This window comes from Scylla paramamosain, chromosome 33 (assembly GCF_035594125.1).
Source record: "Scylla paramamosain isolate STU-SP2022 chromosome 33, ASM3559412v1, whole genome shotgun sequence".
NCBI classification, from domain to species: Eukaryota; Metazoa; Arthropoda; class Malacostraca; order Decapoda; family Portunidae; genus Scylla; species Scylla paramamosain.
The window spans coordinates 7609868-7629867 of record NC_087183.1 but is presented as its reverse complement, the minus strand read 5'-3'; the positions used below and the strand labels follow the sequence as shown (position 1 = coordinate 7629867).

The 20000-nt window shown below is 42.6% G+C and overlaps 1 protein-coding gene across 1 annotated transcript in view; it reads right to left on the bottom strand.

The window, feature by feature from the left end:
- Positions 1 to 17813, bottom strand: part of LOC135089449 (zwei Ig domain protein zig-8-like) — a gene marked incomplete at its 5' end in the record, with an annotated part of 23743 nt that extends 5930 nt beyond the window's left edge. Inside the window, 3 exons of the mRNA XM_063985027.1 lie at positions 3665 to 3792; positions 8493 to 8703; positions 17676 to 17813. Coding sequence (XP_063841097.1) covers positions 3665 to 3792; positions 8493 to 8703; positions 17676 to 17813 — 477 coding nt within the window. The remainder of the gene's footprint in view (positions 1 to 3664; positions 3793 to 8492; positions 8704 to 17675) is intronic.
- Between the last annotated feature and the right edge of the window lie 2187 nt (positions 17814 to 20000).

Sequence of the window (20000 nt, the reverse complement as noted above, 5' to 3'; positions counted from 1 at the left end):
TCCTTCCCTTTACTCCCAGCCACTTTATCTCCTTCTCCCCACTTGTTCTCTCTCTCAGCCTCACTCTGTCATTCATCCCTCCTTGCCTCCCTCCTCCTCCCTCCTTTCAACCCCGCTCCCCTCCACTCCACCCTTCCTTCTCAATCATATACTACTTTCCTCATTCACTCGTTGCCCTCCTTCTCTCCCTCCCCATCTCCTTTCACCCACTTCCCCTCTCCCCCTTCCAACCTCGTAGCAGCACCCAGCTTATACCCTCTTACTTTCTCCCTCTCCCTCTCTTTTTCACTTAGCTGCACTGGTCCCCTTCACTGCCTCACTGCCTTACTATCGACACACTCAGCTGTACAAGTGTTGACTCGGCCCTCAGCCAACTCGTGGCGGAAAACAAAGGATCATATCACCATACCATTGCCCGTATTTGTGACTCTTAGTAAATGATAGACTGAGGTAGACTTGAAGCTGGAATGTCTTTTATTTTTGTGTGTTTTTTTCCTTGCAGTGTAGACCAGGTCAGTTAGCCTCTCTCTCTCTCTCTCTCTCTCTCTCTCTCTCTCTCTCTCTCTCTCTCTCTCTCTCTCTCTCTCTCTCTCTCTCTCTCTCTCTCTCTCTCTCTCTCTCTCTCTCTCTCTCTCTCTCGCCAGTATCATCTCTTCTCTCTCCCCTCTCCACTCTTCTCTCCCCTTCGCTCGCAACAAGCTCCCAGTTTGGTATTCTGAGAGTGTAAACAGTGCTACATCCACCCCGTGCGTGTGTGTGTGTGTGTGTGTGTGTGGGTGGGTAGGTGGGTGTGCTTGTGTGTGTGTGTGCGTGCATATGTGAGTGCGTGTTCATTTTTCCCTTCGTTGTTGGTCTGTTCAACGTGGATGAGAGCAGAGAGAGAGAGAGAGAGAGAGAGAGAGAGAGAGAGAGAGAGAGAGAGAGAGAGAGAGAGAGAGAGAGAATTCATTTCTGATTATAAAACGAACAATACTACTAACCCAACATTATTTACTAAAGAAAACACAAGATTAAAATGTATATATATAAAAAAAAGGGTTTATCCGTGAGCCACTTGAGTTGTGTCGCGGCAGCATCTCGCCTCGGCTTCTCAAATAGGTTATTAGGAGCGCAAATTGGCCTATAATTAAGGAGCGGGGCGAGCAATGACCCAATTAACATTTGCTAATAGTTGGTAATTAGATAAAGATAAGTTACTGTTTACTCTGCTTGCGTCTCCTCCCCCCTTCCCTCTTCCCCCACCTCCTTAACCTCTCCCCCTCCATCTCACTTGAATACCTCCATTACCTCCTTTCTTTCCTTTTTACCTCCGCTCCTCCTCTACCTCTCTTCTATGCCTTTCCTTTATTTTCTATCCCATGTTCCGTTTTCTTCGTTCTCTTTTTTTGTCTGTATATTCTAACATTTTTTTTGCTCTTTTTTCTCTTCTTTCTCTCTCCTCCTCCTCTCATCCAAAATTTATCTCTTTCTCCTCCTTCTCCTCCTCCTTTATTATCTTATCCTAATCCTACCTCCTCTCCCCTTTTCATCTTCTCTCATTTCTCTCTCTCTCATCTTAGTATTCTCCCCTCCTCCTCCTCCTCCTCCTCCTCCTCCTCCTCCTCCTCCTCCTCCTCCTCCTCCTCCTCCTCCTCTTTTCCTTTTCCTCCTCCCTTATTTACAGGTTTTCTATCTTCCTCCTCATCTACCTCTTTCGTTTGCCCATCATTTTAACATTCCTTCTCTCCTCCTCCTCCTCCTCTTCCTCCTTCGTATATTCACTTCTTTCCCTTCATCCTTCTCTTCCTCATTTCTATCCTCTAATCTTAATACCATCTCTTCTCTTCCCTGGTCTTTCACTTTCCTCGCATCATCATCACCGTCATTATCATCATCATCATCATCGTCATGTCCTCTAATCATACTCATGCATAAAACATCACTATGCGAAGCGTCATAACTACCCTAACACGTTCATTACCATACATACACCCATCTTGTTATCATTTAAATAACATCTTTCTTTTTATTACTTTATCCCTGTCCTCTTGCCGTCTCTCCTTTCTTGTTCCTCGCGTTCCACTTCCCCCTCCCTCTCTCCCATGGGTGATACTCGTATACTAGACGTGGAGAGGTGGAGAGGTAGTTCATTGGGTGGATGGGTGTGAGGTAAGGCAAAGGTAGGTTTACAGGGAGCAGCAGGTGGGACTCTAAACTATATTCAGAAATGCATTGCTCTCTCTCACCACAATTGTTTTCAAAGGCCACAAAAATGATTAGCCAGGATCTCTAGAGTATTTCTCCTGTTACTAATGGGGAAATCATGTTAATTTGTCACTAGAACTTTAAAAACACCTTAAAAACACGTGTAACTTCAGCTAACGCTTCTTGGAATGGCAGCGCAGAAGCCTTTCAGAATGTTATGGTCTTTATGAGGAAGTGAAGGGCAGAGTAGGAGCGTTCAGCTGGTGTCCATAGCGCATCGCAGATTGCCTCGTAAGGGCCAGCAGGTCTGCTTTCACTGCTTGTATGCCTTGGTTGTCGTTGTTGTTGTTGTTGTCGTCGCTCCTGGTCCACTTCGTCTTCCTCTTCCTCTTTCTCTTTCTCTTCCCTCCTCCTCCTTCTCCTCCTCCTTGTTCATACTTCCATCTCCTTCCTCACCAAACAGCCAGGCAGGGACTAAAAGATCTGTTGTTATTTGATTTCTTTCGTATTCTTTTTTATTCCTCTTTCTTCTGCTTCTTCTATGCAACATCCCCACCATCATCACGGTTATCCTCAGTGCCACCACCACCACCACTACCACCAGCCAGCCAACCAGCCAGCCAGCAGCCAGCGTTGCGTGACATCACCAGCAATTACATATTCACAAAACACCACTGAGACACCTGCCTGTATCCCTAATGAGGCGTGTACCTGTCTGCCTCACCTGGGACTCATTACCTGCCCGATGAGAGGAGAGGAAGAAGGGCACATTCACCTGTTTGTGGTCAGGTGTACTTTTGGAACACCTCACTTGTACCTATACCTATTATTGTACCTGTTCTTGTTCCTATAGGAGGGTTAAAAGTATACCTGTTTAGTGTACCTGTGGATTACGTACTGTTGTCCCAGGAAATATCTCGTAAATTAGTTAGATATTTTGGTAATTTTGTTGAGTATGACATAGATCATTTCTAAACCAGGCACTAGAAATTACATCAAGATCGAGTTAATGATTCTGCAGAACATAACATTTATAGAACGAGGTTTTTGAATGTGTGCCTTATCCTCTCTATAAAAGCAAGTTGTACAAGAAATGAGGAAACAGAACATTATACTGATTCTTGGATCAACTGTATATATCTGCTATGGTACAAAAATAGGAAGAACGGTGCAATAATTAAACCACCTATGAAGTTACGTACCTGTGCACTACGTATTACCTTTCAATAGTGACACAGAAATAAGAAAACATAAATCAAGTAAGTACCTGCCCTACGTACAGTCGCGGTCATAAGTGTTGTAACTTGACGCTTTCACATCCACTATGTTTACCTTGTTCTTTCAGTCTATGTCTCTGATCAGGATCTGTAAGGTGACGCGCAGCACATCGGAGGACGTACTGTTGAGACGAAACGCTAACAGTGGAAAAGAACATACAGGAACATATTTTTGGCCGTGATTGTACCTCTATTTCACGTACCTGGCCGTTATGGTACCAGAAGATGTAGGCGGGAGGCTCCGGGGTGTGACTGACGGTACAGGTGAGGTTGATGGTGGAGCCTCTGTCCACGTGCATGTCTGGGGCGCCCACGATGCTGGCGCGTGGAGCTGGGGGTGCGAGGGTTAGGGGTGAGTAAAGGGTGAGGAGGAATAGGGGGTGTCAGGAAGGAGAGAGATGGAGTAGTTGTGTTTGACTGATTGGTTTGTTTGTGTGTGTGTGTGTGTGTGTGTGTGTGTGTGTGTGTGTGTGTGTGTGTGTATGTGTGTGTGTGTTAGTACTGAATTTATAGTTATGTTGTTCATCCACCCTTTCATTCACACACACACACACACACACACACACACACACACACACACACACACACACACACACACACACACACACACACACACACACATCACTCAATACCGTCATTTAACGAGTAATTTTTCCCTACCCCTCAATTTTTGTTCCCTACATTCACTTTGCATCCTTGAACCCTAATTTGTTTTGCTCCCGGAAAGGAAACACACACACACACACACACACACACACACACACACACACACACACACACACACCAGAATACAAGACCAATGATAATTCCTTTCTTTACATCCCCTTGCAGTGTACATCGGAGCGGGCTTTCTATTGGCTAGTGACCACGAATGGGAGCCAATCACGTTCCTTCTCACGGCGAAAGGCAAATAGGACCACAATGTCACGTTTTCTTCCCGTTTTCTTCGTAACCTTGTGTTGTGTTGCTGCCTCCTCCCGTCAGTCAGTGCTCCTTCACGCTCCTTCACGCTCCTCAATTCTCTTCAATGCTCCCCCGCGCCTCTTTTCCCCGTATGGTAAAAAGACAGTAAATTTGCCAAGGGAGGATATCGGAAAAATACTCCTGGCTAAGAATTTTGCTGTTATGGTAATGTATGTTTATTGTGTGTGTGTGTGTGTATGTGTGTGTGTGTTGTTGTTGATAGACTGATAGATAAATAGTAAATAGATAGATTGATAGATGTTTATTGTGTGTCTGTTGTAGATAGGTAGATAGACTGGTAGGTAGATAAATAGATAGATAGGCTCATAGATAGAGGAGAGATGAATATATATATAAATAAATATACATATAAGCGAATAGATAAATGTATAGGTGTATAGATAAATGCATAGATATATGATTAAGTACATAGTAGAAATATACGAATAAATAGATATACATAGATGGATAAATAGATGTAAAAGAAGAGGTAAATTAATTGATGGGCAGATAGCAATATAATTTTCAGTACTTGCATACATACAAACACACAACACACACACACACACACACACACACACACACACACACACACACACACACACACACACACACACACACACTAGAAGACAATAGACAGACAAACACATCGACAGACAGACAGATAGACAGACAGACAGATAGATAAAGGTACAGAGAGACAAAATCAATCGGATTCCATTTCGAATCTTTACGTAGATTCCTGATCATTTCATTGCATTATTGCATTGTCATCCTCATCTTTTATCCTTTTTTATCTCTTCCTTCTGTTCGGTGCTCCATCCCATCATCTGATAAAGACAGTGACATGGAGTGACTGACTGACTGACTGGCTGGCTGACTGACTGGCTGACTGGATGGCTGGTTGGCTGGCTGGCTGGCTGGCTGAATGACTGACTGGCTGACTGACTGACTGACTGACTGAATGAATGAATGAATGAATGAATGAATGAATGAATGAATGAATGGTTGACTATGTAACTAACAGAGTAATTGATTAAATGAATGAGGTAGAGAGAGAGAGAGAGAGAGAGAGAGAGAGAGAGAGAGAGAGAGAGAGAGAGAGAGAGAGAGAGAGAGAGAGAGACGCCACTATATATCATCTTAGCCTTCCTCTTCATCTTCGTTCAATCTTTCTTCATCCTTTGTTATTTATTTTTTTAGTGTCATAATTCTCGTGTTGACCATAACTCTTGTCTAATGTTCTTTACCTCCGTCATTTCTTTTCTTAACTTTCATTAGCGTCGGGCATAATTTTGTTACGATTCTCGGACAAACAACATTAGCGACACTTTTACTTAATTGGGGTTGTAAAATTTTGCTTTCGATTTTCACGATTAAAAACATTGAACTGTGCATTGATCAAATTCTCTCTCTCTCTCTCTCTCTCTCTCTCTCTCTCTCTCTCTCTCTCTCTCTCTCTCTCTCTCTCTCTCTCTCTCTCTCTCTCTCTCTCTCTCTCTCTCTCTCTCTCTCTTTTTATCAATTCACAACTTCACCGCAGTTTTTGCTCTTCTTTTTCTTCTTCACTTCGACATGATTCTTTTCTTCTTCATTCTCACTATTCTGGGATAATGAGAAGCAAATTAATGTCTCCGGGAGAGTTAATGCTTAATGAGAGAGAGAGAGAGAGAGAGAGAGAGAGAGAGAGAGAGAGAGAGAGAGAGAGAGAGAGAGAGAGAGAGAGAGAGAGAGAACTACTACTACTACTACTACAGGAACATTTTGCTATCTATAATACGTGCATTATAAGCTTCCTCCTGTATCCAATCAGTATCATATTTTTGTTTTTAATCTTATTTACAACCTTACCTTTTCACCACCACCACCACCACCGCCACCACTGACAACACAGTCTTAGGCACACATACTTGGATCAGACACGTGGTCAGGTTTGCTTCCTTCCGCTGGTGATACGGATGAGTCAGCGTACCTACACTGAACCTTTATATTCCTGACAATGGGAAGCATACGTACTGGTGTCACCTTGAATCTGCGCTTGACCAGAGAAATGTCGTCTTTCTATACAAAATGTTTGAAGCAGAAGGGAATGACAGACAAGAACTTCCCTCCTTACTATTTAATTTCTTCTTTGTATTTACGAAGGTCTTGATACAGAGCAGTTCGTTAGTCCATGTAATGATTTCAGTTCGATTTGTAAATAACAAAATCATTTGACGTCGTGGCAACATTACTTAAGGCGACTGTGCATGAATATATTACAAGTTAAAGACATTTGATATTGATAGCTTCATGATAAATTCACAAGGTGGTAACGGGCGGCAGCGTCAGATGAGTGGTACTACATTAGGTAAGCTTCAGGTGTCCCGCGCTACTTGCATTAATAATCACTGTGTTGATGCAACTTGCAAGTCAAATCACTCCCGTGTCTCCCTTTCCTGCCCGTGATGTCATTACCGGCCTGTGTAATGGCATCATCTCATCACGCATTGCAGCCTCCTGACATGTTTCGCAATGGTAATAGTGTGTAATAGCTTAAATAACAGTAACAGTGGTCGCAATAGCAACAAGCTTACCCGTGAAGAGTTTGACTTGCTTTGCATTATCTTGCAAGATATTGATTGAACGATTCTTTTGTTATTTAATGTAAAGTCCAGACGCCGAGTTAGGGAAGCACGGTTTTGGTTTATGGCAATTTTGGTGATTTGTTTCATTATACTTGATTCGATTAGTGTATTTACTATTATTATTATCAAATGTGGGATTTCAAATAGAAAAAAAGAAATACATGAATATGATATGAATTCGTATTAGTTTTTATTCCGGGTGAAGCGACATAAACATATCAATACCTGACTAAACTTGGACTTGAATGTGATGCAAAACTCTGTACCTATAACTTTAAACTAATGTTTGTTTTTATCCACGAATAAGCAACCACCAGTGCCAGCAACGATCCCAGCTACCTTCACCACCACCATCACCACCACCACAAACTACAACAACAGCAGTCTCGCCCAATGCATTCTGATAATAATATACGCGAGTAATTCATTGTGATCGACTGGGTTTCGAGGAACATGTAATCAAGGGAGGGAAGGGAAGGAGAGAGGAGACAGAGAGAGAGAAGGAAGGAAGGAAGGAGGGAGAGACCACGACATATGATACTTCTCTCCCTCCACACAATTCTCCTCTCTCCTACCAATTTATTTATCCCGCATGAGGCTACAAGATTATGTCCGTATACCATTATTCCATCCTATACCATTATTCCACCCTTTCTCCCCATATCCCTGCTTTCTTACCCATTTCCCCTTTCATTTACCCTGCTCTGCATTCTTCCTTTCATCCGTTTTCTTTTCCCATCCCGTCGCTCTGTTCCAGTTTCTGTTCCTTTCATTTTCCCTGTCGTATCTCTTCTCTTCCATCCTCCGCACACTTTTCTTCCTACAGATTTCTTCTCCTCCCTTATTTCTTCTCCCTCAGCCTTCCCGCCCCTCCTTCTTTATTTCTTCCCATTTCTGCAGCTCCTTCCTCCATCTCCCAAAGTGGGATTATGGAGGGAGGAAAGTGTGGGAGAGAGAATAAAGGAAATGACCTCTTATGAGTAACGCGGGTGTGTTGCGTGCGTGTTTTGTTGCGTGGCTGTGTTTTGTTGCTTATTGTGCCGCGGTGGACACTCACAAATGCGCGCGCGAGTACACACACACACACACACACACACACACACACACACACACACACACACACACACACACACACACACACACACACACACACACACACACACATTGGGGTGTATTACTAAAGGAAGTGTGTGCAAACAGTGTACATAAGTTGAAGAAATTTATGATAATTACATATTAAAAGGTGCGACATATGAGCTTGACCCAATGCTGCAACCCCCATCCCCTACACACACACGCACGCACACACACACACACACACACACACACACACACACACACACACACACACACACACACACACACACACACACACACACACACACACACACACACACACACACACACACACACACACACACACACACACACACACACTCACCGTACACGCTGAGACGCACACTGTAGGTCAGCACGGGTCGGCGGGACACTTGGCAGTCGTACAGCCCAGAGTCTCGCTCCTGCGCGTAGCGAAGTTTGAGGATCCAGTCCCTTGACGCGGCGGCGTGCACCACCTCGAAGCGCTGGTCCGTGGTGTACGTGTACGTGCCCACCGTCAGGATGTGCAGGTCCCGCCGCCTGATCCACGACACCTGAGGGCAGAGTGTACGTGTGTACGTGTATGTGTGTGTGTGTGTGTGTGTGTGTGTGTGTGTGTGTGTGTGTGGGTGGGTGGATGTATGTGGGCGCGGGTGCCTGTAGGGGTGAAGGTTTGGGTGGGCAGTCATAGCAGGATCTGGAGAGAGAGAGAGAGAGAGAGAGAGAGAGAGAGAGAGAGAGAGAGAGAGAGAGAGAGAGAGAGAGAGAGAGAGAGAGAGAGAGAGAAGGAGGCGTTAAGATGGGACGGGGGGAGGGAAAGGTATTGTGAGTAGTGGCGGAACAGGGCGTGGCGATGGCTGGGAGGCGATTGGGGGTGGGGGGAGGACAGGCGGGAGAGCAAGGAGGGTAGGAGTGCAGGCAGTGAAGCGGCAAACTGTCCCTGAGGCGGAGGCAAAGTGCGCCCGGCAGAAGTTAAAACAGCTGAAGAAAGAGAGAAGCAAAGAAAATGACTTCGTGCAGAGAGAGAGAGAGAGAGAGAGAGAGAGAGAGAGAGAGAGAGAGAGAGAGAGAGAGAGAGAGAGAGAGAGACTTGCAAGGAAACATTTCAGCCAGCCATGCACCGTGCAATAAAACTCTAGAAATAGAAATAATTACCCTAACATAAAGCAAAGCAAATAGACAGTAACTCACAATACAGCCAGAACCTTCATATTTCCTCGTATTTTTTTTTTTTTTTTCTTTTTCCTCCCCTCAGCCTAATTGTTCTCCTCCTAATAGCATCGGGCATCAGGTAGGATTAATTATGCTCATCATCTCACCTTCTCCACAAACACACATTTAAAAAAACCTCCCTCATTTGGTCCTTCAGGTGTGGCATAGATAATTAACGCCAGGTGAGGACAGGTGGACACTAGACAGTCTCCTTTATGTCCCCAAAATATTCACCATTTTTGGGCAGGGAACGTGCTTTCCTCCTTGCGCTCTCTCCTCTCTCGTTTTCTCGCGTTTCCTCACTTGCTTGACCTTAAGATTATGTAATTTTGGTTGCTGTGTGTGTGTGTGTGTGTGTGTGTGTGTGTGTGTGTGTGTGTGTGTGTTGGTGTTTGCTTCCACTTATCCTACCGTCATTTACCCACTTACACACCCACACAGCTACACACACACACACACACACACACACACACACACACACACACACACACACACACACACACACACACACACACACACACACACACGTACAGGTATGCCTTGCTAATTACCGTCCCACGAACCAGCACGGCTCTAATGATTCCCCACCTCGTCGCCAAGTAATTACCATTGTTCCACCTGTAATTAAGAGGAGACGTAAGGCACCGCCCACCTGTGTATTAGTAGTGTGGAGAGGCGCCTGAATACTTAATGTCATCCTCGTAAGCAAGGTTCGAGTGTGGGTCGTATTTCTGCTTCGCCTTGTTAAGAAATTAAGTACATCATCTATCCATTTTTTTCTTTCCTTCTCATGTTTTTATGGGGGTCTCTTCTATTTTCAGCTTCTGTTACTGCATTTTTTTTTTTTTTTTTTGTTATGGTGGTTTTTTGTATAGCGTTTGTTCTTCGTCTCGTTAAGAAATTAAGTGGATTCTCTGTCCATTTTTTTTTTGTTTTTCATTTTTGGTGTGGTCTAGTTTATTTTATGGCATGTATTTCATTATTGTATTTTTTTTCTTTTGTTATGGTAGACTCAATATTTTTGTTCATCCCTTCGTGGAAAAAAAAAATAAGTACATTTATCCGATGTAATATTTTTTCTTATTTAGATTTTTTTTTAAGGTGGTTGGTTTTTGTGTGTTTATGGCATCTGTATCTTTATTGTGATTTTTTACTGATAGTTTTTGCTTTTTTTTTTCATCGCTTCGTTAGGAATTTAAGTAAATCCTCTCCTATATTTTTTTTTCTTTTTTCTTTTTTTTTCTGGTGTGATCTATTCTATTTGTAGTGTCTGATTCGTTATTGCATTTTCTTTTTATGATAATCTTTGTATTTTTCCTCGCCTCGTAATAAAATGAAGTACATCCTGTATTCTTCCCCCCCCTCTCTCTCTCTCTCTCTCTCTCTCTCTTTCTTTAGGAGGAAGGGAGTAAGGTCTATTTTCAGCATCTTTATCATTATTGCATTTTTGTTATAACTTTTTTCTTACTTGTTTTGTTCTTGTCAAGCCATTGTAAAGCACATTCACTCATTTATTTGTTCTCGTTTTCTCTTCTTTATTCTTGGTATCAGTATTATCATTCTTGTTTTCTGGTTATGCCTTTCGTGTTTCTCGTACCTTTTCGTCTCGTTAGTTAATAGATAAGTGCACCCACTGTCCTTTTCTTTTTTCTTTTTCTCTGTTCATCTAATCTATCTTTGGCTTCAGTATTATTATTTTTTGTTATGATTTCTTTTTATACTTCTTTTTCCTCCTCTCCTCGTTAAGAAATTAAGTACACACACACACACTCTCTCTCTCTCTCTCTCTCTCTCTCTCTCTCTCTCTCTCTCTCTCTCTCTCTCTCTCTCTCTCTCTCTCTCTCTCTCTCCTCGGTCTTGTCTATTTTGACTTAAGCATTATTATTGTTGTTTTTTTTTATTTATTGTAATGATTTTTATACTTTTCTTCCTCGCCACACAAATAAATGAAAAATTATAGCCAGTGTACTATTTATTCTGTTTTTAATGACGTCTTTTTCTGGTCTCTATATTAATGCTGTTATTTACTTATGTATTTATCTTCACTTATTTTATTTGATTTTATTGTTTATTTATTTATTTTTTTCTTGTCGAGTAGGTATGATTCTTATTCTCGTATTTGAAAATTGTTAATTGCTTACGCCACCCTCTCTTCTGTTTTTTTTTTCATTAGTTTTTCTGTATATTTGTTATGTTTCTGCTCTTTTTCATGCTTATTGTTGTCTTAATTTCCTTCCGTGCATCGCTAAAAGAACTGTTAAATATCTACATTATAATTCTTTTTTATGTTTTTCCGACATATACTGTTATGTTCTGCATCTGTTATTGTTGTTGTTGTTGTTGTTGTTGTTGTTGTTATTGTCGTCAGTTCTTTTTTTTTCTTTCCGAGGAATACAACACTAATTCATTTTTCTCACCCATAATGCTACGTCTATGAATATTACATTTTAATCCTGCCTCTGTTTGCCAGTTAATCCTCACTCTCCTGGATTATGTCTCGCCCTGCAGCCTCCTTTGTTATTCCACGTCATCTGGCATCACTTTTCTCTTATTATCTTGTGTTGTTTCTCTTATATCGTGCTGGTTTCTGCTTTCTGCTTTTCATTTTACTTTTTTCTTTTTTTCTTTTTTTTCTTTTCCTTTTATTTTTTGCTCGCGTTTCCATTCTTCTTTTTCTTTATTTTTGTTTGCGATCCTTTTGTCGTTTTGATGTTTCATCACTCAGGCGTCTCTTACTTTTCTTTATTTTTTCTTTGTTATTGTGACGTTCTTTTTTTTTATTTTTTTTATTTCTTCACATGTCCTTTTGTATTTCTTTTTTTTCGTATTTCTTTTCTGTTGCTGTTTTTTTTTTACTTTTTATTTTTTCTTTGTTATTGTGACTTTTTTTTTCTTCATGTCCTTTTGTATTTTTTTTTTTTCGTATTTTTTTTCTGTCGCTATTTTTTTCTCTCGCGTTTTGCTCTGTCTTCCGTTCCTGTCCATCGAGCGAATAATGAGCAGTGTTAGATTACAGGAAATTTGGTTAGGTTAGGTTAGGTTAGGTTAGGTTCGGCTAGCTTAGGTTAGGTTAAGTTAGGTAAGGTTTGGCTAGGTTAGATAAGTTTAGTTTAGGTAATGTTATGTAAAGTTATTTCACGTTCGGTTAGATTTAGTTAGGTTAGGTTATTTCATGTTAGGTAAGTTAGGTCGAATCAGGTCAGGTCAATTTATATTAAGTTAGGTTGGATTATGTTAGGTTAGGTTAGGTTAAGTCAAATCGGATCATGTGAAGTTATATTAGATTCGGTTACGTTTGACTTGGGATGCTTAGATTTCATTTGGCATGGTTATGTTAGGTTAGTTTTGTTTATGACAGGTTACGTCACATTAGGTGAAGTTTTTATTATGTTAATTCACGTTAGGTTATGTTAGGTTACTTTAGTTTGGGCTAAGTTTGATCAGGTCACGTTAGGTTACGTTCAGGTTAAATTATGCTACGTTTCAGCAGGTAAAGTTAGGTTAAGCCAGATGAAATAGAGTTATGCCAGAAGGTCAGTGAAAAAGTAAGGCAAAACATATAGGCGTGATAAATGTTAACAAAATATACAGAAGTGATAAATGTTAACAGCATATGAAACGTGTCCACCCATCCTTAATAAATAATAAAAAAAAAAAAAAAAAGGATGATAAAAAACCAGCCAAATGGAACAGATGCATGTGTGTGCTTGGCAGCAAACACTCATAAAACAAGTACATCCACATCGCACTGACGAAATACGCACACCAAACAATGAATGAAAAAAAAAAAGAGAAAGAAAAAAATAAACGATGATTGAAGATGATGAATGACGATGATAAAAAACAAAGACACATATAAAAAAAAGGTATATATATTTACGATGATTATGAAATTAAAAGTAAAAACAAAGAGGAGTAAAAAGATTTAGTGAGCATTTTCTTCCTGATTTTCTCTTCTTTTATTTTTTTCTCATTTCATTTAGACTTCTTTCGTCTTTTATGATTCTGAGAGATAATGAAGAGCAAATTAATATCTCCGGGAGACGTTATGATTAATTAGGGAGAGAGAGAGAGAGAGAGAGAGAGAGAGAGAGAGAGAGAGAGAGAGAGAGAGAGAGAGAGAGAGAGAGAGAGAGAGAAAGCAAAGTTTTTAAGGCAAATTATTTTCTCTCTCTCTCTCTCTCTCTCTCTCTCTCTCTCTCTCTCTCTCTCTCTCTCTCTCTCTCTCTCTCTCTCTCTCTCGATCTATACTCAGTAGATAGAAAGGCGGGGGTGCCAAATAATCCAAATAGATATAACACAAAAAATATGCTTCTTAATAATGAATAAATTAAACTTTTCAATAACAAACAAATTCAGAGCAATATTTTTCTGCACGGAGAATGATAAAGAAACGGTGAGGGAGAAGAAGGATAATAAAAGCGGTGAGGACGGAAGGAGGAAGAAGAAAATGAGAAAAGAGGTTAGGGAGGACGGAGGAAAGAAGGAGAAACTGAGAAAAAAGAAAATCGAGAGACAATAAGGAAAGGGAAATAAGAAGGAAGATTAATAAATGGGGGAACAAGGAAGAGGGAGAAGATTATTGAGACGAAAAGAAATAGGGAAAGATTAATCGCAATAGGGAGAAGAGATGAGATGAGGAAAGAAAATGCGAAAAAAAACAGGAAGGAATAAGAAGAAGGAAGCACGAAAAAAATAATAAAGAAGGAAAAAGGAAGAAAAAGGAGAAGGAGGAATAGGAAAAAAATGGGTCAGGGCAGTACATGTTTAACAGTGTGAGGAATGAGTTAAAAGGAGGAGGAGGAGGAGGAGGTGGTGGTACGAAGCTATTTAGGGAAAGGGAGGAGGAAGAGGGGAGGGAGAGAGAGGGAGAGGGAGGGAGGGAGGGCGTGGCTAACATTTGTCAGGCCTAAGTCGATGGCGATAATCTCGTATTGAGAGAGAGAGAGAGAGAGAGAGAGAGAGAGAGAGAGAGAGAGAGAGAGAGAGAGAGAGAGAGAGAGAGAGAGAGAGAGAGAGAGAGAGAGAGAGAGAGAGAGAGAAAAGGCGAAAGAAAGCAAGAATGGAAGGTGCAGAGTGAAAGAGGAAAACAAACAAGAAAGAGGAAGGAAGGAAGGAAGGAAGGAAGGAAGGAAAAGAATAACTGAAAACAACAACATTTATTTCCTTCTTTCCTCTTATTCCATTCATGAAATTTCTACATCGACAAATTCTCCCTTTTCTTTATTTTTCCTTCCTACTACTTCTCTTCCTCTTCCTCCTCTTCTTCCTCCTTGTTTTTTTTTCGCAGCCTGATTGCTGGGAGGGGGCGTGGGAGGGGCGTGGGAGGTGGGGCGTGGAGGGCGTGGGAGGGGCGAGGGCGCTGAAGAGGTCGAAGGCACAAGTTTGTATTTTTCCTTTTTCATATTTCCCTGTCAAATTTCCCTCTGTACTTTCATTTTTCTCCTCTGTTTGGTGCTAGCTTGTTATCTGTTTCCTGTCTCTCTCTCTCTCTCTCTCTCTCTCTCTCTCTCTCTCTCTCTCTCTCTCTCTCTCTCTCTCTCTCTCCAAAAAAACCACCCATTTTACCTATTCTTAATTATTTTCCTTACCTATTTGTTTACCTTCCCACTTATACACCATAAATTTACCTACTCACCTGCCTGTTTACTTATTCATTTAATTAAGCAAGAGCGTATTCTACACATGAATTCTTAGCAGTATTAGCCTTTTTTTTTTCTGCCTCTAAACTAATTCATGTAAGAGAGAAAGGCCTGAAATACTCTTTCTTTATATGTATGTAAATTCGAGATTCCTGAGTGGAGGGGGTTGTGGGGGTGGAGGAGAGGTGACGGGGGCCCAGGTGCAAGCAGGTAAAGGCCATTGCCGAAAATATATGTAGGCAGGCGTGAGGCTCCGTGTGGGGACTGGGCGCTCCATCATTACTAGGGGAGGGGAAGGTAAGGGGGTGAGAGGTGGCAGGTAAGGTGCAGAAGGTTCACTGAAGAGGAGGAGAAGGAGGAGGAGGAGGAGGAGGAGGAGGAGGAGGAGGAGAAAGAGGAGGAGTGGGCGGGAAATAGGCTGGGTGGTGGTGTTGTGATGGTGGGCATAGTTTGTGGGCGTGTGGTGTTTGTTATGGAGTGTGTGGGCGGTGCCACCCACCTACACACACACACACACACACACACACACACACACACACACACACATGGACACAAAACAGTTATACACAGAGGGACGCATACATGGAAGCATACACACACACACATGGTCATGAATAGTCCACACACACCCACACACACACACACACACACACACACACACACACACACACACATGTAAACATATAGGTATACACAGGTGCACACGAACACAGATGCAAGCACAGGTAAACAGAAATAGCCGTGCAGGGACAAAGGTGTGCAGGCGGCCATGCATAAAGGTACACAGGCATACAGGTCACACCAGTGGTTCCCAAACTATCTTACATGACGCCCCCTTTGCTTCCTACACCCACACGCCTCTCCCCTCCCTCCCTTTATTGTGTTTACGTAAAGTTATATATTTTTACAGTTTATACCTAAGCACGATCTAGGAAAACAAAGACCTTTTTTAAAACAAATTAAACAAATGATACAGACGCGAGATAACAAACACTTACTTTAAAACGAGTGAAAAAAAGGAGAAAAATTATGAATATGGACTTGAACAGTTCCAAAAATGAAATAAGGAATTTGAAATCATGGCACATAATATTTGCAAATACTGATAACAAAGAAATAAGCGTTCAACAAGTCTAGTAAAGCCACTGACTCTGGCATACTCAGTTTCATGAATCAAATGTAAAATACCAAGACGATACACGTACATTTCCACTTCTCACAGTGCTGAAATGTTAAGACACGTACTCAGTAAACAAATTAAACCAAAATAGCCGCAATTTTACGATTTATTATGAAACCTGAAGGCTTGGCACTACTTGATACTTTTCTCACAATACTGAAATGCAAGGACACAGACCGCTAAAGGACTGAAACGAAGATATGCTCGGTTGTTAAACTAAACCTGAAATATCAAAACCAAACACATAAATAATAATTTGAGTTTTCATAGCACGGGAATTAAATGTAAAACAGCAAACACATAAATAATAATTTGAGTTTTCATAGCACGGGAATTAAATGTAAAGCAGCTTACTCCGATAAATGAAACCACGATATGCTGTGTACTGCAAAGGAAAGATTAATTGTGAGGACGTGACACGTTTGTTATTTCTAATTCTGATAATACTGAAAGCAAAACTGACTGCATGAGTTGTATTCTTTCAGTAGCTCATCTCAGTGACATGGTTGTTGCTGCCTCGCTGGAGTGTCAGGGAGAGACTTGTTCTTGAAGTGATTTTATCATACACTCTTTAAACAATGATTTTTGGGCAGATGACTTCATTCCCCCACCCTCTGTATGCCCCTCACGTCCCCTGGCGAGCGCGTCCCGGAGTCTAGGAATCACTGGGATAAAGAGACACCACTTCAGGTATACAGACACACAGACATACAGGTACAGCCATGGGCGTCGGTGGTGCCACATGCCACACTCACCTCCGCCATGTTGGACGCCTTTCCCGCAAAGGCGCGTCCTCTGATCCGCTTAGGGCGCATCAGTTGTCAGGCTTTGTGGGATTGTTAGCACATCAGAGGACATGTGATTGAGGAAAAAGGCAAAACACAGTGGAGGTGAGCGTGGCGTGGTGCTCAACATGTATAATGACCAGCCGCTTAAAACCACAGACACAAATACTCACCGCCACACAGGCTACACTGCTCACACACACACACACACACACACACACACACACACACACACACACACACACACACACACACACAAGCTTACAGTTGTGCAGTTCCATAAAGCAGCGAAGTGACATACAGGCGCTGGGCGAGACAGGTGACAAGGCCATCAGTGCACCAGCCTTGAGGCACTCCAGCACCAGGTACAGAGGCACTGTGTCCTTCACCAGCGCGCAACATTGCTCTTGCATGCACCGGAACACAAACACGCCATGCCATACCACAAGGACACACACAAAGGTTCGCTGATTCAGGTCCACGGGCATGTGTGTGCCCACACTGCCACTGTGTTGCTGTTGGGTGTGTTGTATGTACAGTGCAGAGATAAGGGACAGTACCCAGCCACACAGGCACACAGGCAGCACACGGGTACTCACGCTGCCGCCGCCCAGGTGGTGCATCACACTACGGGTGGGCGGTACAGTGGTACAGAGTAGAGATAAAGTACAGCCACACAGGTACACAAGCAGCACACAGGTACTCACGCTGCCGCCGCCCAGGTGGTGCACCACACAGTGCAGGTAGGCGGTGCCGCCTGTCAGGCTGGACACGCTGCGGGGCGCTGCCTCGTCAAACACAGGCTGCAGGGGGCCTGGGGGCCGCACCCCCGCCGCCCAGGTCCATCAGCGGCTCGATGGGCGCCACCGGCCGGCTGCTGCTGCCGTCCAAGCGCGCCTCCACGTCTGCATGCCGCGCGCCCTGTGGTGGGCGTGGCGGAGGAAGACGGGGAACGGTAACCACACCCACCGCCGCACCTGGTGGGCAGGTGAACATGTGTTAGGGGGAGGGAGAGGGGCAGGTGCCATCAAGGGCGGAGGGGAGAGGTGGCCAGCGTTAGAAATGTGAAAAAAGGTAAAAAAAAATCAGCGTGATAATAATTAATATCTTTGGCAGTATCGGGCGTCGTTGAGGCTCCGGAACGAGTTCATTTCAAAATTACTGAAATGTTCATCCACTTGGGCTTAAAATATTGTAATTTTTCTGGCGGCAATAATGACTGTATTTTTTCCCCTGAGCGAACAATGATAAGCTGCAACACTTTTATTTTTCTTTTACACTAATAACTTCTAGCAATATTCCGCATCCCTTTAATACGCTCACTTTGTATTTCGCCGCTTTTTGTTCATCACGGCAATGGATGACCGTATGTGTGTTTTTCATTAAATTCCATACCTTTTAGATCCATTTTGTTTTGCTCTGTCAATTAAATGCTTTGAAACACGCTTCGGAAATCTCGTAAATTGTATGGGAGAGAGAGAGAGAGAGAGAGAGAGAGAGAGAGAGAGAGAGAGAGAGAGAGAGAGAGAGAGAGAGAGAGAGAGAGAGAGAGAGAGAGAGAGAGGCTGGTTAGTGGAGGTTGGGGAGACTTACTGGGGGAGGGAGTGGGTGGTTGTGGAGGAAAAAGCCGAGGGGAGGAAAGGAAACAAAAATAATTATAATGGCGAAAAAAAAAAATCTCCCGACACGGACATCAGAAAGGAGAGGAGGAGGAGGAGGAGGAGGAGGAGGAGGAGGTAGGGGTAATGGAGAGGGAATATAATGACAGAGGAAGAAAATGAAGGTCATACCACATTGAATCCCCTTCATCTTCCTCCTTTTCCTTCCCTCCTCCATTATTTTCTCTTTTTGTAACCTTTTTGCCCTCCCCCTTCCCTGTCCTCTCCTCCCTTCTCCTCCACTTTCCTCCCTTTCCCTCTCCTTTCCTCCTCCCCTTCCCCCTCCTTCGTATTTCTCTCACCTCTCCTTCCTTCCTCTTCTCTCCGCAAACCTCTCTTTCCTTCATCTTTCCTTTTCCTTCCTTCTTGTTCTCTTCCTTCATCTTTTCTTCTTCCTTCCTTGTCATTTCCTTTGTTTATCTTCTATTTTCTCTCCAATCTCCTTTCCTTTCCTTTTATTCATTCTCTTCTCTTCTTCCTTCCCTCTTCCCTTCTTCCTTTCCTCCCCTGTTTCTCTTATGCCAGTTTCCTTCTCTTTTTCTCTTCCCTTCTCTCCTCTCTCCTCCCTTTCTCTTCGTATTCCTTTTCTCCCCTTTATTCTATTGCATTATGTCCCTTTCTCATCTCTCATTTTCTTTCCATTCTTTTTCCCATCCTCCTTCCTTATTTTCTATTATCTTTCTTTTTCTTCCATTCCCTGTTTTTCTTGGGTTTATTTTTTTCTTTTCTATTCTGTTTCCTTTAAACCTGTTCTCTTTTCTCCACTCCATCCTTTCTCTTTTTACTTCTCTCCTTCCTTTATCTTTTCTTCTTTTCTCTCCCATTAACTTTCCTTTCCTCTCATTCCTTAGGTTCGTTACGTTTTCTCCTTCTCTCTCCCTTTATTCCAACTGTTTCCTATTTCCTTTACTTCGTCTCCCCTTTCATTCCTTTCTCCTCTTCTGATTGTAAATGTGTCTCTCGTTTTTCACTCATTCTCCTTTTTCTTTAACATTATTCCTACTTTTCCTCTTTTCATTTCCTCTTCCTTTCACTTCCCTTTCCAGTCCTAATTCTTACTGTTCCCCTCCCCCTTCTCCTCCTCCTCCTCCTCCTCCTCTCATGTTCGCCTGAGTTAAAGGAAGAGAAGGGAACTCTCTCCCATAATTCTCCGCCTTCAGAAGTGACACTAACCTCCCTCTCTCCCTCCTTCCCTCTCCTTCGTCTCTCCCTCCCTCTCCTTCGTCTCTTTTGCCCCATATTCTCTCTTTCTCTCTTTCTCTCCTCGCTTCCTCACCTTAATCTTCGGGTGCCTTTCCTCCCATTTCTCTCTCCCTCTTTCTCTCTTTCCCTCCCTCCCTCCCTTGCATTTCTTCCCTTCATAATTCTCTCCTC